Source organism: Ruditapes philippinarum, unplaced genomic scaffold (assembly GCF_026571515.1).
Source record: "Ruditapes philippinarum isolate M1 unplaced genomic scaffold, ASM2657151v2 ctg295_1_1_1_1, whole genome shotgun sequence".
NCBI lineage: Eukaryota > Metazoa > Mollusca > Bivalvia > Venerida > Veneridae > Ruditapes > Ruditapes philippinarum.
The window spans coordinates 155,211-172,116 of NW_026867200.1; the positions used below are offsets into that span (position 1 = coordinate 155,211).

At 31.8% G+C, this 16,906-nt stretch overlaps 1 protein-coding gene across 1 annotated transcript in view; it reads left to right on the forward strand.

The window, feature by feature from the left end:
• The first annotated feature begins 173 nt into the window (after positions 1-173).
• LOC132735264 (transmembrane protein 132E-like) overlaps positions 174-16,906 on the forward strand; it is a 50,699-nt gene continuing 33,966 nt past the window's right edge. Inside the window, exons 1-3 of the mRNA XM_060722202.1 lie at positions 174-394; positions 1,884-2,679; positions 8,059-8,211. Coding sequence (XP_060578185.1) covers positions 310-394; positions 1,884-2,679; positions 8,059-8,211 — 1,034 coding nt within the window. The 5' untranslated portion in view covers positions 174-309. The remainder of the gene's footprint in view (positions 395-1,883; positions 2,680-8,058; positions 8,212-16,906) is intronic.

Here is a 16,906-nt window from a genome sequence, read left to right on the forward strand (position 1 = left end):
CATGATAACGGCATCAATATAATTTCAAGCAAATTATCATTAAACTTTATTTATAACGAATTTTAATCAAACGATGTTACTTTTTAAAATGTAAATAATCTTTAATAGATTTGGTATATTCTAAAATTCAATTAAGCGGGCACCTGCGTGCAGCCTTACTGAATGAAGGTAATATATGTAAGGCGGATTTATCTTACCATAATAGAATGATGGTGGATTCTGAGAGAAGCAAGTGAGGATTAAAATTACAAATTTACGGCGGAAGTAAATGGGGTTTGTTTGTGATTTTAAATAAATGGATAACTTTTGATGATAAAGAATGGACTGACAATATCCAACATGCCGAAAAAACGACGATTGGATCCGTTTCTTCTATGGATTTACTTACTTTTCGGTAAGATGTTGACCTAAATGAAAGTAGTTCCTGCAGTTTAATGTTTTCATCTGTAATATTAATAGTTTATTTTGTTGCTGTGCTTCATTTTCAAACGACAGTGTGTAATTCATGACTATGTTTTTACAAACGCCTTTTGAAACTTTGATTGAATAATTGCGATGTCAATAAGTGAAACACGGATTCTCCACCACAGGTGTTTCATACTCTTAGTTGGTGTAGAAGTTGTTTCTTTTGTATATTATAAAATATATCTCTTAACACAAAAATATTTAATGTTTACAACCACAAATTATCATGGAAGATATTTTTTTTGAAAGATGCATTATTTTTTTCAGAGCATTATTACAATATTTTTTGTAATTTGTTATTTTGAATTTGCAGCAAAAACTTGAAAAGTTAACTTTGAATCTTTTAAAGAGTTGAGTGTGTTTTTTGTATCTTTCAATATGTTACTTGCAGGTTAAGGGTCAATTGGGCCTGAATCCAAACTCCACAAATTATTGAACACCTTATTGACATACATGTGCAGATTCTTTATCTATTGTCTTTTAATTCTGTGACAGTTAATGCATTTTATATTTATTAATATTTCAATCATAAAGAAAATATTAGTTTTGCAATGCCTTTTACAAATATTGTAAATAATAAGGTATCAAAAAAAAAGAACTTGGGTATCTACAGATCCTTAAAAGTCTTTATTTACAAATATGCATACCAATAAACTTTTAAATATCCAATCATATATATTTGTAATAAACATTGTTTGTAAATGATTGATGAAAATAGATCAAAAGGCAACAAATGACAGTTATTAACAGTAATTGAACAAAGTTCATTTGTGCACGGCTTGTATCTGACCTTGATGTCGCAAGAGGCAAGTTAGTTTTAGGGTAGAGCTGACCCTGATATTTATTCAGAGCACCTGGGGCATTGGCATAGGCATAAGCTTTACAGAACTATTACTAAGGGCATCAAAAACAGTACATTGTAGCCAAACTTTAGAACTTGTGGACCAGCTGCTGATGTCCTGACAGAACCTTTAAGACAGTAGTTTTAGAAAACAGGGTTGGGGGAATCACAAAGGAAGGGCTAGTTTTGAGGTGCATGAGCCCCCAGCATGACTGTGTAGAAAGCTTAAATCGTGGCTGCCCTAAGCTGTCAAAACAGCTACCTGTACATCCTAGACCTGTCTCATTCGTTGCTGTGACCTACTTTTTGGCTAATGCTCTGTAGAAATTGTAGGAGGTGTAATATCAGCACTTAGTGCTTCAAGATTTACTCTTCAGAAATTAGAGCATGACAATGACATGTCCAAGGTAAATGACCGCCTTTCATTATTTTTGAATCATTTTTATGGTTGAAATTGGGTTATGATTGATGTTTCTTACAAAAACTTCTATTTTTTCACAAATTCAGTGAGTAATTTAACTACTAATGAGTTTTGCATCAATTGATACCTAATAATCTGAGTGTTATTTATTTGCAGGGAATGTGGTACAAGGAGTTGACATTTCACTAGAGCATCCAAATGATGGGTTTATATTGAGGGAGGTTTATAATAAAAATGCTGTTCAGGATCCGAATTTAGCATCTAAAACATTCATAGTGAACCAGCCATCAGATTTATATAAAATTAAGGCCGAGTATGGGCCGTATGAATCTCATCAAACTCTCTCCAGAGGGCTTTTAGACGCTGCATATTCAAGGAGTAGGAAAAACAATTCATTACTTCATAGAAGTGTAGCCTTTAATTTAGATGTAAGTGCACACATAGTGTCAAAAGATATTTCTCCAAAAATTCCAAAATTGCAAGTGTTAGTGCATGCTACGCCTTTTCTAAAGGCGACAGACACGGAAAACCAGCGATGGTGTGCGCAGGTTTTCGTCGAAGCAAAGGATGTGGAATTATCGTCAGTTTGTATAATTAATGAACGAGACCATGTTTGTGTAGCAAGTTTGGATTTACATAAAGAATGGTGGACTGAAAATTCGACAAGTGTGAAAGTTAGTTATTCTTTTAACAGAATTGATCAGAACGATCAATGTGCCAGTGCATCTAATGTTATTATTCCAGGGCGTTCTTTATTAAACCATACCGAGAGTGGAATTTTTAAACAGGAGATAACTACGTTACATTTAACAAAAAATAAAGAATCTTTTGATGAATGGAAAGATCAGGACATTCTTATAGACGTTCCTCGGGAGATGTTCCATCAGTCCGATACGTTTGAAATTCCGATACGCCTTGAGAAAAACTCCGATCTACAAATATTTGTTATGAGGTGAGTGTAATATCAAGGATTTTTTTCCCAGTATTTTGAAAATAATTGACTGATTGAGAATATTAACAAATTGTTTTCTTAAAAATTGGAACTAATATGTTCAGTTTTTGCTTATATATTATATATATTATGTCCAAAATCTGACTTATCAAGAAAGGAAACCTCACTTGTCCCTCATCTGATGAAGACAGTTTCACGTCTTTACAACATTTATAGCAATACTTTATAACTGCATTTAGTACATACCGGGTAGTGATAATATTTATATGTAGCTGCATTTACAGGGTTGTCATTAAGAGGCGGCAGGAGGCCAAAATGCCTGTCTCAAATGCATTATGGGCTGCCTCAAAATTAAGAAAACACTCTTTGTTATGCATGATAAAGACAGAAATGACCGCCTCAAGTTCAAAACAAACCTTCTGCAAAAAATGTTAATGACAACCCTGCATTTAGCACAGTCGTTGTTCAAGAATTGGGAATAAGATACATACTAATGATATTTGGGATTAGACCAGATTTACCGTAAATCATTCTTTTATTAAATTAGAAGACATACATGTATCATTATTATATTAGTAACAGCAATTTGAGATAACAGCACTTTGAGATCTAAATATTCTGAATTTACCTCCTTGTAAAGCTACAAATACTGAAAAATGTAAGTTTTCAGTACTGCTCCGGTACTTACAGTTTAATGTAAAATAGAAAGTAAAGAGAAATAGCTTGAATTCATGTCAGCCCTAATTTTTTTCAACCCTCTGCAATTCATAAAAGAGATAACAATTTTTATTTGCGGAATTTGTTACAGAAATGTTCAAGTGTTTATGTCAATAAAAGAAAATTGAAAGTTTTTACCAGGTTGATTATACAGACTCATGTTCATACTGAGATAGTGCTATAAAATAGAGTGTATAGGTCATTAGATCCAACCTAACAACCACTGTGTAGTATGGCATGGCGTAAGTTGTTCAGATAGCATAGACAATTTATGACTAGATTAATTGGTTCAAACTGTGATATTAGCAGGCAGTGTAAGAATTTTGTTGAAGTTTCTTCTTTTTTTTTTCATGTGTGTGTCTTATAAAAAATTGTGTATATATATTTAGAGGTTGAGATTTATGATGAATTCCTTGGTTTAGTAAAAAGCATGATATTAAGATACAGTGTACATCAGATTGAGTCGGATGCAAGATTAATCCAGAATTCCAGACTAATCTCTAAATATTTTATTATATGTACCTTATGGTATTTTCTCAATATTTTACTTTGAAATGTTTAAGAAACTGTTTAATCCCCACCATTTTCCTTGTCTCACACTAAAGCCTTAAGATTTTAACATGTACTGAATAACTGATAGGAATAACATCAATTGGTTAATTAAAGTGACTTGTTGTCCTATGATTAAATGCTGCATGCTTTTATTATACTGAACATACATGTACCACTTTTAGCACTGTTTGCAGATAATTGAATAAACAGTAATGTAAAATAAGAATCAAATATAGGACTGTCACCATATATACAGGCTTTTTTCCCCAATTGACAACAAATACTTTGTTGAAAATTCCTAATTTAATCTTGAAAATTCCCAAAAAACAGTTAGATCTAGCTGGCTTTAATGATAAGTTCATAACTATGCATTATCAACTGAATAAAAAGTAATAAATGTTTATAAAATTTTCCCAATTTTTCAAGTAGCACATTGCCCTCATATGACCTTTACAATGTCTGTCTGACATAAAATAAGTACTAAAATTTTCCCAATTTAAACAGGATGGGCTGGCAGATGTGAGGAAATTATAGCTTATAATTATAGCGGTCCTAATTATAGTTAAATTATTTAAGTACATGTACTTTTAATAAACAACTGTAAAATATTTGAATTTTTTTATCTTGGACAATATATTTCTCTTTGACTTGCAATGTTTCAACACAGTGAAATTAACTCAAAAGAAAAAAATTGCTATTTCGACTTCATGTTATCAAATGCTAAATATTGAAGATTGAAAATGAACAACATTTTCTCAGAAGAAATCTGCACATGCTTCAGTATGGAGTGGCAATATGTTGTGTTAAATTTGAATTTAATGATTCTTTACAACCGATGCATAATATTTCCATTCATGCTTGCATAAAATTACGCCAGAGGGTGTTGTTTTAAAGGGAGAAAAATCCTTGAAAATGCTGCAACATTCTGATCTGAAGTGCCCTTAGGAAATTCCACTCTTAAATGAAAAGATCATATCCTAAACAGTAAAAAAAAGGCTGATCAAGATAGAAATCTCGACCTTCTGATAAAAATCATTTTGAAACCACCTCATATAACAGGTAATAGTCAGAATTGTGACATAGTGATTCAACATGTTTAGTCGAGCTTGACTAAGTTTAACACTCTATGTAATTCAGCTTTTAAAGTGTTAAAAAAACGTCAATCAATTATCAGTGTCCCCTTGTGCGGAAATTATTCAAAGGGGGCGAGGGACAGAAAGAAGAATCATTGTAATAATTCCTTGTAGTTGTATTTCGCATTGTGATTAATTATGAATTGGCTTGTGGAAAAAAAAGGCTTTTTTATGAATCACTGGGGAAAAAATCAATGTTGTTAATGATTAAATGAGTGCATTTTCTCCTTTGAAGTGCGCCATGTAAACATTTTATAGTGCAGGTTTAATTGATAGTGCATGTGCAGTTGAACACGCCTAATTATATCTTGAAATATGTATTTATTGTAGTTCTCTCGGGTTTTATTGCCCATAATTTTTTCTGAAGGATATATTTAGTGTTACATGTCAGTCCACTTTAAAATCAGAGCATCTATATTTCTCCAATTTTTTTTTTATTTCTTGTAAAGAGAAAACTTGTGACAGGAAATAAATAATTTCTAAATGCCATATATATGGTACCATATGGCCTTTTATCAGTATTATGTCCTACATGTTCTATTATTCTAAATATCCCAACAATGTGATCAATAAGCCCTATTCCCATTTTCATGATTGCTGCCAATCCTAGCTGGTAGTTATAAAATTCATAAAAAATTGTTGTGCATTAATGATAAATGTGAATATTGCCATTTTTTATTGGTCATTAAAACATTGATTGTTAAATGGCTGGTAAAAGTGCATGAATCCAGGAGAATGGCAAACATGCCCAAATGGGACTGTGCCCAAATTGTTAAACCTGGCTTCATTTGTCACATTTGCTACATTATTCATGAGTCATCGCTTAAATTACTGTTTAATTCCTAATCTTTTCTTAATTTGCGACAATTAAACGCTGGTAAATTTTCATCATTGCGCCGTATTATATGTATACTAGAGAAAATGTAATAAACAAGACACATATATATAAATAAACAGTAAAACCACCATGAAAACCTATCTTGTGGCTGCTAGCCAGGATATTAAAGAATGCCAGTCTATGATATAAATGTAACAAAGTTTCTGTATGTGAGGAGTTTTAGATCATCGAGATGGGTTGCACCTAAAACCAGCTTTGTTTGTTTGTGAATATAAAGAAGGGGAGGTAATTTGGCTCGAAGCATTTTTAGTGCTGTTACAAACTACAAAGGAGACACTGTGTAATAATGCAAACAGAATCTGTATGAAGAACATAATAAAAGTTGAAACAGCTTGTAATTCAAGAAATAAAGCTAGATAATTTATATATACATTGTACATGTACAAAACTTCAAGACTTGGTCATGTGATACATGTGGAGAAGTTGTCAATTTATTGTTAAGTAAACATTAAGTGAGTACTGTTTCAAGACTGGCTGATAGTATTTAATATATTCTGGGATTTTATTACTTAATAAAATAACAGGTTGCCAGGTTAAATTGCCAGCAATATGTTAGTTATGGGCCTCCTGGCTACTTGGGTACCCTATCCTCCTATAAGAAATAGTCTAGCTTTTCATAAATTTATTCAAACACCTGTATGCTGTTAAAAGAATTCTCTTTAAAGCAGGGTGCACTCTGCCCCATGTGATCAACTGGATTTGATTTACATGTAGGAGTAGGGCAATCAATTTGATTTGCGTGACCATTGGAACTAACTGCTGAATTTGACTTCTTTAGAAATTGATGCTTTTTTCTTAAACGAAAACATGAAATTAACAGTTGCTAATGTTATTTGGTTGTGTCACAAAAAATAAGAATTTCAATCATATAATCTTTGACACAAAAAATAAGAAATTCAATCACATTGTAGTCTTAATATTATAATGATAGGGAAGTTCATGGTCCTGACTTGGCCTCGTCCTTATGTACATGTACATCAGTCCTAATGTACTTTGTATGGTACTATGCACATCAAAAGTATGTATTGATTTGATAATGTTCAAGAGCCCAAACAGATTGAATAAGATTAATGCTTTTTTTTACTACCTAACAATTTTTTTTCTACCTGACTTGTCAGCTGAATATTTGATTTCAGTTTTTATTTGAGAAAATTCTTGTTTTCGACAAAAGCAGTCCTGTCGTAAAATCAGGACCGTGAAACGTAATTTAAAATAAGCTTGAAAAAAACTTATCTAAAATGCAGTACTGATTAAGCTAATGTGTATAATTATTTTTTTTGAGATGCGAAAAATGTTGATATTTTTTTCGCTTTGCATGATTAGCAATAATTTTACTTTTAGCACGAAATAAAATTCATATTAACCTTAAAAGAAATGTGGGCAGGATTTTTAGTTTTGGCCATATTTATTACAAAGCCTTTTTTTGATCCTATCTACATGACAATATATCTCATAAGATTGCAATAAAATTCTGTGAAGCTATCTTACCACTATGTTATTTTGTAATTACAATAATTTATTTCTTTCCTGTCGGCTCAGTGATATTAATATCATAAATACATGTATCGATCAAAGGGACATTAATTATTAGCTTCCTTGTAGATTCAATTAACGTTGGGTGTCCTTGAGTGCAATGAGTGCAGTTTTGATGACAGTCGTGTCATCTACGGATATTTCTTAATTCAAAATTTCATCTGTTGAATTCAGCTTGAACCACTGGTCTAGGGACATATGGGCGTTAGCTAAAAAATGCACTCACGACTTCCGTTAAAAAAAGATGTTCAATTAAATGAAGCCTGCAATGTTTTCTTTTTAAGTATTTTTAAGAAATTCCGTTGTTGTTAATTTTGCCATATAAGGCAATTTCTTACAGGATTCCTTTTTTTCTTCCCTAAGTTTTTCTCTTGAACCGTAACAGCCTTGCAATTAGCAAGAAGCTCTGCGACAGTAGAGCTTGACCCATAGAATTTTTGCATTTACTCATTATTAATCCATCCAATTTATAAAATACCATAGAATTTTGGCATTTTCTCTTTATTAAACCATCAAATTTATGAAATATTTTTATATGTTTTACAGGGCTCGCGTAAGGCAAGGTTTACGTATTACTGGCGCCAGAATGTTGGACCCTTCTAGTCAGTGGAGTATACAAGTTGATATTAAAGAGCACCAGAAAACTGGAACTGTGACAGCCTTCGTTAGAGATGCTAAAATATACAGGAAATCTATGAAGTAAGTGTGTCAACTAGAGTTTAGTAATGAATATAAAATTGTGGTTCTTGGAAAAAGGAGTAATTATTGATCTCTAGTTAAAAGGATGGTGTTAAAAAAAGATAATGCCTGAAAGTGGCTTGAACTTTAGACAGTTAATTGTGTGGGTTGCTAATTCTAGATTATCTAGGCCATATTTGGGACTTTTTGAAAAAACATAGGTTAAAAAATAAAAAGATTATAGGTGCTAAGTTATAATGTATGGAAATAAAGTATAGTGGTTTGTCATCAGGTTCAATAAAAAGTTCAGCAGTTGATACTTCAAAGTGTCAAAGCAATTCTTGCATAAAAATTTATCACAATTTAAAAAGAATAAAGTTTACAATACAACTTGTAAGCTTTAATTTAATTTTGGATGAGTAAACCAATTTTGAAGTGCTTGTGTTTTGGAAGAGAGAAAAAAAAGTTGTGATTGATTGCATGAACGTTGTTTGAAATTACATTTTTGTAGCTCTGACTATTTACTGGAGTTAGCTGGCTGTTTTTAGATATACTATAAGACAAATAAAGGCATTCTCGCCTGTCTTTTCCCATTTACATGTAATTTGTTTTACCTTGTTGCCTCTAACACAGAGAGACGCTGATTAACCATTGATTGAATGTGGGCGCCATTTTTGTACAATCAACTTTCAATTGTATTTTCTCCCAGAAAATAGGTCCTACTGTACAGCATGACATGTTTGCTGGAAGGGTTTTTTGAGTGGCGGCAAATGGTCGTCACTAATAGTGTTAATATAATAGTCACACTAAATGTTGGTCTATTGCAATAAAACAAAAAAGCGTGCGAAGGAATGGTAAAAAAAAATAAAACAACTATTCATTTGAAAATAGATTTCTGGATGATTTTCAGCCCAATTCAAGTTGAAGAAAGCTTTTTAAATTTGGGATATTCGATGATGAACGGTCCAAAATTTTGCACACACCTGTTTAGTCTAGACCTGTATCAAATGGTACATGAGTCTGAAAAAAAAAATTGCAGTCCCTACATGTAAAAAAAACCTTTAACATTAAGTCATGACTTAAATCTCTGGTTTATATTTAAAAAAAATAGAAAAAAAGCTCTAAAATACAAAAAATAAAATTCCATTTTAACTTCAGTACCAGCATAAAATTTTATCATACATGCCGTGTACAAAATTATATGATTGCTTAGAATCATAAAGTTACAAAATTAATCCAGATACTCTGGAACAGCAGTTTATGGGACACATTTTCAGCATGAATAATAAATGAACTTTTCTTTTGAATACTTTAGAAGGATAATAGGTGGCATAGCTCCAATAAAGAACGGCTAATTAGACTTGACTCAACATGGTAAATATTTGTTGAGCAGAGAAACTAAATTAGGAGCAATTTACGGCCATGTAAAATGATGTTTAGATGCATTTGGAGAGAAAAAAGTGCTTTAACAGAGTCTTTTCCTGATAGACTTATTGGCTCTGAATTTAACCCAGTGCTTGTTATTTAAAAAAAAATGTTTATAGCAATTTCAAATGAATGTTAAAAAGTGTAAACATTCATTTCATCTGCCTTGTTCATTTGATGTTGAAATTGGCCATCAGAGTTCAATGGTTTGTGAATAGAGATGTTGGCAGAATTTGGTGATGAAAGTGAACTATTTGAGGCTTGATTGAGAACACAGTTTAAAAGCCTTAAGTCCAGGTGTTAAACAGTCTAATAACTCTATGCCTTAGATGCTACAACACTTACCAGGCCCTGATCAAGGTTTTTTAATTTTTGTAAAATTTGTACAAGTAGAAATGCATATTCCAGAGGGGGTTTGGTGTTTTTCTAGTCTTCCTGAGGGCCCATGAAATAGTTATCCAGAAGTGTCACAAGTCAAATTTTTCAGAGTAGTTATGAGACAAATTTTTGTGTAAATTCCAATTGTTTTTGCATGATTTTCACTAAAATATGCTAAAATGATATCAAAATTTTATAGGAGTTTGGCATACACAAGCAGATTCAGATTGTGGGTGTGAGGTGACCATGACCCTGCCCCCCCCCCCCCCCCTTCCAAACAAATATATTATTATTCAAATTTTACCTCACATTTGATATATACGAAAACCTTTGAAAAAGAAACCATGAACAGTATAATGAAATTTATAAGAACTATTTGATGTTCAAGAGCCCAAACAGATTGAATAAGACTGATTAATGCTTGAATAAGATATATGTCATAGTAAAAAGATACAAATTTATCTGTAACTATCATAAATATAAATGTATTTTTCTGTGAAACCTTTCCCTGATAAAAGTGTAGCATTGTTTGAAATACTGCTAAAAATCTATCACAGAGATCTCACTGTGCTGTGTAAAACATCAGAAAAAATGAGATCATATCTTTTTGATATGCCTAATTTATTGTGGAATGCTTTTGAAAGTATTGCTTTCCCACTTACTCTGGCTTGGAGATGTTGTAAGAATTTTGGTTTTCGTTTTATTCATTTTGCCAAAAAGCTTGACTGATATAGCAACTGCAGCTGTCAGGTACCCAATCTTGGGCTGTACTTTCTCTTTACCAGCAGGTGTTGATGGAATAATAACAAAACAAAAACTGATTCATGTATGATTTTAATTGTATTTTAATGTTGTTATTGATTATGAAGATTTTGGTGGTGTGGGTGATGGTGGTATTTGATGATTGTGATTAATATGGTTGATGATAGTGCTGGTGATGATGATGATAATAATTATGATGGTGATGTTGTTGCTGCTGCTGTTGGTGGTGATGATGATGATGATGATGGTAATAATGATGGTGGTGATGATGATGATGATAATAATGATGATGGTGGTGATGATGATAATAATGATGGTGGTAATAAAAAAGATGATGATGAAACAAAATAGTAATGATAATAATCATAATGAAGATGATGATAATAATGATGGTGGTGATGATGATAATAATAATGGTGGTGATGATGATAATAATGATGGTGGTGATGATGATAATAATGATGGTGGTGATGATGATAATAATGATGGTGGTGATGATGATAATAATGATGGTGGTGATGATGATGGTGGTGATGATGATAATAATGATGGTGGTGATGATGATAATAATGATGGTGGTGATGATGATAATAATAATGGTGGTGATGATGATAATAATGATGGTGGTGATGATGATAATAATGATGGTGGTGATGATGATAATAATAATGGTGGTGATGATGATAATAATGATGGTGGTGATGATGATGATGATGGTGGTGATGATGATGATGGTGATGATGATAATAATGATGGTGGTGATGATGATGATGATGGTGGTGGTGATGATGATGATGATAACAATGATGATGGTAGTGGTTATGAAGATGATTATGATGATTGTAGTGTTATTGTTGTTGCTGCTGCTGATAATGATCATGTAGTACATTTAGTGCTTCTACAGCAGGCCTTATTAAGCCCCCTTTTTAATATTTTAAGTACTAGCAGATGATATTATTTAATGTGTTTGATGATATTGATAAAAAAATTCATAATTTTATATTTGCAGTAAAATGACTATGAAATCATATTGAAATAAAGTTAGGAAACCTTGTTCATCAAATATAAAAGAAGAATATTTTATATTGATAAGACATAGATATAAAATGATAATGTGTTGAAAAGACTGTAAATCATCTTTAACCTTTATATGACCTATCTTACTGTAGGTTAATATAGAAGATAAAACACCTTTAGCAAACTTGATTTACAAGCCATTGGGTTTATCAAAATCTTAATAATATTAAATATATTTATAATATATAGGTGGAAATATATTAAACCAACAAAATTTCTGTATGATAATTCAGCTGAAAAATACATTTACAAAAATTTTAATAGGAAGAGGTATATATGAGACATCAAGTTATTAATGGAATTGGATTAATGTAAATGTCGCAACTTAGCCGCATAGCGTTTTAGTTTGATTCCCGATAAACGTTAAAATATCTATTCTTGCCAAATGGGCTTATTATATTAACATATTCACCAAGTTGTCACTGTACGTTTTTGTTCCTACCATGAGAGTTAAGGTGGACTTTGCTGAGTTTCAGAGTATCTCTGATATGCTATTATGATTAAAACAACATTTAAAATGTTTCTAGAAACTTTTTTGGCCAATATTATGTCTTGATGTTTAAAACGTTTCTTCAAGAGAAAAAAAGAAAGTATTTTTTTCCTGAAGATGTAAGTCTGATTTTTTTCTGAGGAAATCTGGCTAAGATTCTGACTTCAAACACTGTATAACATTATTGTAGTGTACTGTGTGTATGTGAGAGAGATGGGAGGTAGTGGAATCAGCCTCAGATGTTTTATTAATTGCTCTAACAAACTCAGTCTGTCTTGCACATTTACTTTATGTCTATCTTTAATAGCCGAAGGCTTGATTGTTATCCATAGATTTTTCACAGTCTTTATTTGTTGTTAATAGAAAGCTAGTAAATGTTTTGATATAGTTGATCATTTTCAATGATATCTTTTTTTAGGCGAAATTTACGAAATTTGCCAAAATTCACGAAATTCCAATTTAAATTCCAAGCCTGTATGATCGTTTGAAATTTGTACCACATCGAAAAGCATCGCGTAATTTAAATAAAGTATTATAAATTTTAAATGCTCAATAAATTTAAAAAATACAAATCGATAATGATATATATAACTGTAATAAATTTGAGCAACTGCTATAATATGTATTGAAATATATTGGAAGTAAGATAATGTGATGTTTTTATTATTTGAAATAGCAATTTTAAGATTAGCGATTACTGATGTTATTTTCTGGCAGCCGCAGTGATAGTAAATTCTGAAGTACTTGATAAATTTGATTTCGGGTATTGCAAGAATTTTTAGTAACATTTTTTTTTTTTGTATTTTAATATTGAAATCGTTTAAAGTTTAACCTAAAATTGATTGCTCCAAGTTCTATGCTGGGCAAATCCAGTTCACAAATTTATCTTGTAAAAGGGGCAAAAGGCAGAGAATCTCATCCTATAAAGATCAAATAACATTAATCTTTATAGCCTGTTGTCAGCAACAGGTTCTACAACTGCTACCAGTAAAGCCCAAGATCAGCCGACACATTTGTTCCAAGGGTCTTATGGAGTGGTTAAGGTTGCTAACTTCAAACCACTTGCCCCTCAATGCTGTGGCTTTGACTCCCAACAAGGACTTTATTCAAATCTGACAAACCGCAAGCTTTATTGAAAGTAACAAAATATTTTTTGTGCATAAAAATTAAAAAGAATTTGCATTGCAAGCTTTAAGTGCCTTATAACTTAGCCTATTCAATATATATTCTCTACTCACGAAGATACTGATTTTTTTTTTCTTATTGAGGAAAAGGCAAAAAAAAAAAAAGATTCTTGTGAGAATTGGTTTCTCCATTCATTAGATTGGGTTTTCGTGTGTGCAATATAGTTCCCAGCAAGGGGGATGTTTTTCTCCTATGCTGGAATAATGCCACTAAAAGATGAAGGAAAATTACTTTCCCCGACATTGTTCATGATGAATTATTAAAGCTTGTCTTTCGTTGCATGTAACACTGAGTGTAACATTACTACTATGGCAATAATCTTCAAATGTCATTCTCAGACTCATAATTACTCCTTGTAACCTCTCTTATAGGAAATGTTTTTTTGTTTTTTTTAAACAAAATAATTAAAGAAATCTTGCATTTTTAACTGGCACTAGACTGCTAGACAGAATTAACACAGAACCAACACTAACAAAAAAAAAACACAGAACCAACCAATCAGGTTAATGCAAACAAAATAAACATAGAATGAACAAATCAGGTAGATGCAAACAAAATAAACACAGAATCAACCAATCAGGTCAATGCAAACAAAATAAATACAGAATGAACAAATCAGGTAGATGCAAACAAAATAAACACAGGATCAACCAATCAGGTCAATGCAAACATATAAATACAGAATGAACAAATCAGGTAAATGCAAACAAAATAAACACCAAATGAACAGATCAGGTTGATGCAAACAAAATAAACACAGAATGAACAAATCAAGTCATTGCAAACAAAAAAAACACAGAATCAACAAATCCAGTCAATGCAAACAAAATCAACATAAAATCTGCCAATCAGGTCAATGCAAACAAAATAAACACAGAATCAACAGATCAGGTCATTGCAAACAAAATAAACACAGAATCAACTAATCAGGTCATTGCAAACAAAATAAACACAGAATCAACAAATCAGGTCAATGCAAACAAAATAAACACAGAATCAACAAATCAGGTCATTGCAAACAAAATAAACACAGAATCAACTAATCAGGTCATTGCAAACAAAATAAACACAGAATCAACAAATCAGGTCAATGCAAACAAAATAAACACAGAATCAACTAATCAGGTCATTGCAAACAAAATAAACACAGAATCAACAAATCAAGTAGATGAAAACATTATAAACACAGAATCAACCAATCAGGTTTATGTGCAAACAAAATAAACACAGAATGAACAAATCAGCTTATTGCAAACGAAATAAACACAGAATGAATCAATCAGGTAGATGCTAAGGCAATAAACAGAGAAAGATGCAATCAGGTAGATACAAAAGCAACAAAAACAAACTCAACCAAGGATGAAATCAGCCAATCAGGTAGATGAAAAATAAAGAAAAATTATATAAAATCAACCAATCAGGTAGATTATAAGATGCAAACAAAATAAACAAAAAATCAGCAAACTTTTTAGACAACAACAAACACAAAAACATACAATATGAGGTAGATACAAACCAAATAATCTCAAAATGAACCTTTCAGGTATCTACAAATACAACAAGCACAAAACGAACCTGTGTCTGGTAGATGCACACAAAATAAACACAAAATCTACCAACCATTTAGTAAAATTTAATGCAAACAAATGCAAAAAAGAGAGTTTTAGAATTGTGTAAATTCTGTATGAACTTAAGGACGAATTCCACTCAACATGTAGTAATTTCTGAAATTAAATCTGTACATTATGATTTCCCTGTACATGTGCATTTAACGTTGCCTTCAGACTTTCTAAACTTCTGCAGTATATCAATAATGATAATCATATGTAATTGATCCCGCAAGTAGCCAATTTCGTGGGGAAAATTTGGCTTCAATAAAATAAAAAAAAATCTGTTTTTTTGCTGAATAATGGCTTTGCAAATAATGCTAAATAGACAGAATTGTAGGACCACTGCTGCTATTGAAATTTATAATGAAGGCAATATGCATCTTTTCATATTTACTCACCTATAATAGATGTACCACTTATAAGACTATGGTCTTTTTATAAGGCTAGGGTCTTAATTTGATGGTTTTACAACGTTGGGTAAATGAATTTTGTTATTGTTGTAGGAAAAAGGAGATTAACGTAAAATTCACAGCTGCCCATAAAAATGAGGTCTTTCAAATGTCTTGAAGATATTGACTTACTGGAATGAAACGTTAAATTCAGATATCTAATGTTATGTGATATAAATCGCAACGAATTAAAGTTGCTCAGTGTGTGTGTTTTATATCCACAGAACTAACGGGTTATTATTTCAAATATAATGAATGGATCAGTTGTAATATTGAGTAATTTCCGGGAACTTTATTCTTGGATGCCTGCGTTGAGAGATAGACCGCAAATGGTGAAACATTTATAAAGTGGATGAACATGATAAACATGACCATTTATTCTCGCCTATTCTGACATTTAGATATATTTTGTAATATTACAAATCGATATTAACTGTCTGCAATGTATAAGTGTTTTCCATTATGTTATAGATCCCTTTTCGTTCCTACAATTTCTTAGATTAATATTATTCAGCATTTATTCAGCATTTTACCCCGGCGCGAAAAGATTTCTCAGAAGGGCAGTTATCGTAAAAAAAGTAAATATTGTTTGACACAGCACTTATGCTATTTTTGCTATTTTACTTCCCATTGTAATAAAAAAACAAAACTTAGTTGACTTTACTGTTAATGTGTGTGAGTGTGAAACTATTTAAGGATACAAACTTCCAGCATAAAAGCAGGGCAGGGGCTTTCATAATTATATTGAATTGTACCTGAGCAATTCTTCCTCTACAAGAAAAGTTTAAGACTGTTGCAGTATTAAATTGAAAATGTTAGTTTTATGCACTGGAATTTAATATGAATAATTATACTCACTGTTGAGTGCCTGCTGAATTTCTTAAATGGATATGTCCAGGTCCCATAATTTTGATCATTATTATGGGATATCAACATACACAACCAACAAGAATGTGCAAGCTCAGGCCTGGTTCTGTACTTGTGGCAAAAGCTAGTCACTTTTACTGCCTGCAGTGGAAGGGTTAATAATTTGATAGACATGGCTGCACAGAATGTAATGTACAAATGATAAGTTAACAAATGATTTTGTATTATAAGTAGTTTTGACATATAAAATGTACAGTATTTAAAAAGCACCAAATAAATAAGTCTTACCTTGATGGCAGCAACTGAATCTATCCTTGCAACCTAGGCAGACCAAGATCAGCTGGCATAACCCTAAAATGTCTAAAACTATTGTACACTGTAATCTATTCAGTTAGTACATTTGAGCCGCGTCATGACAAAACCAACATAATGGCTTTGCGACCAGCATGGATCCAGACCAGCCTGCGCATCCG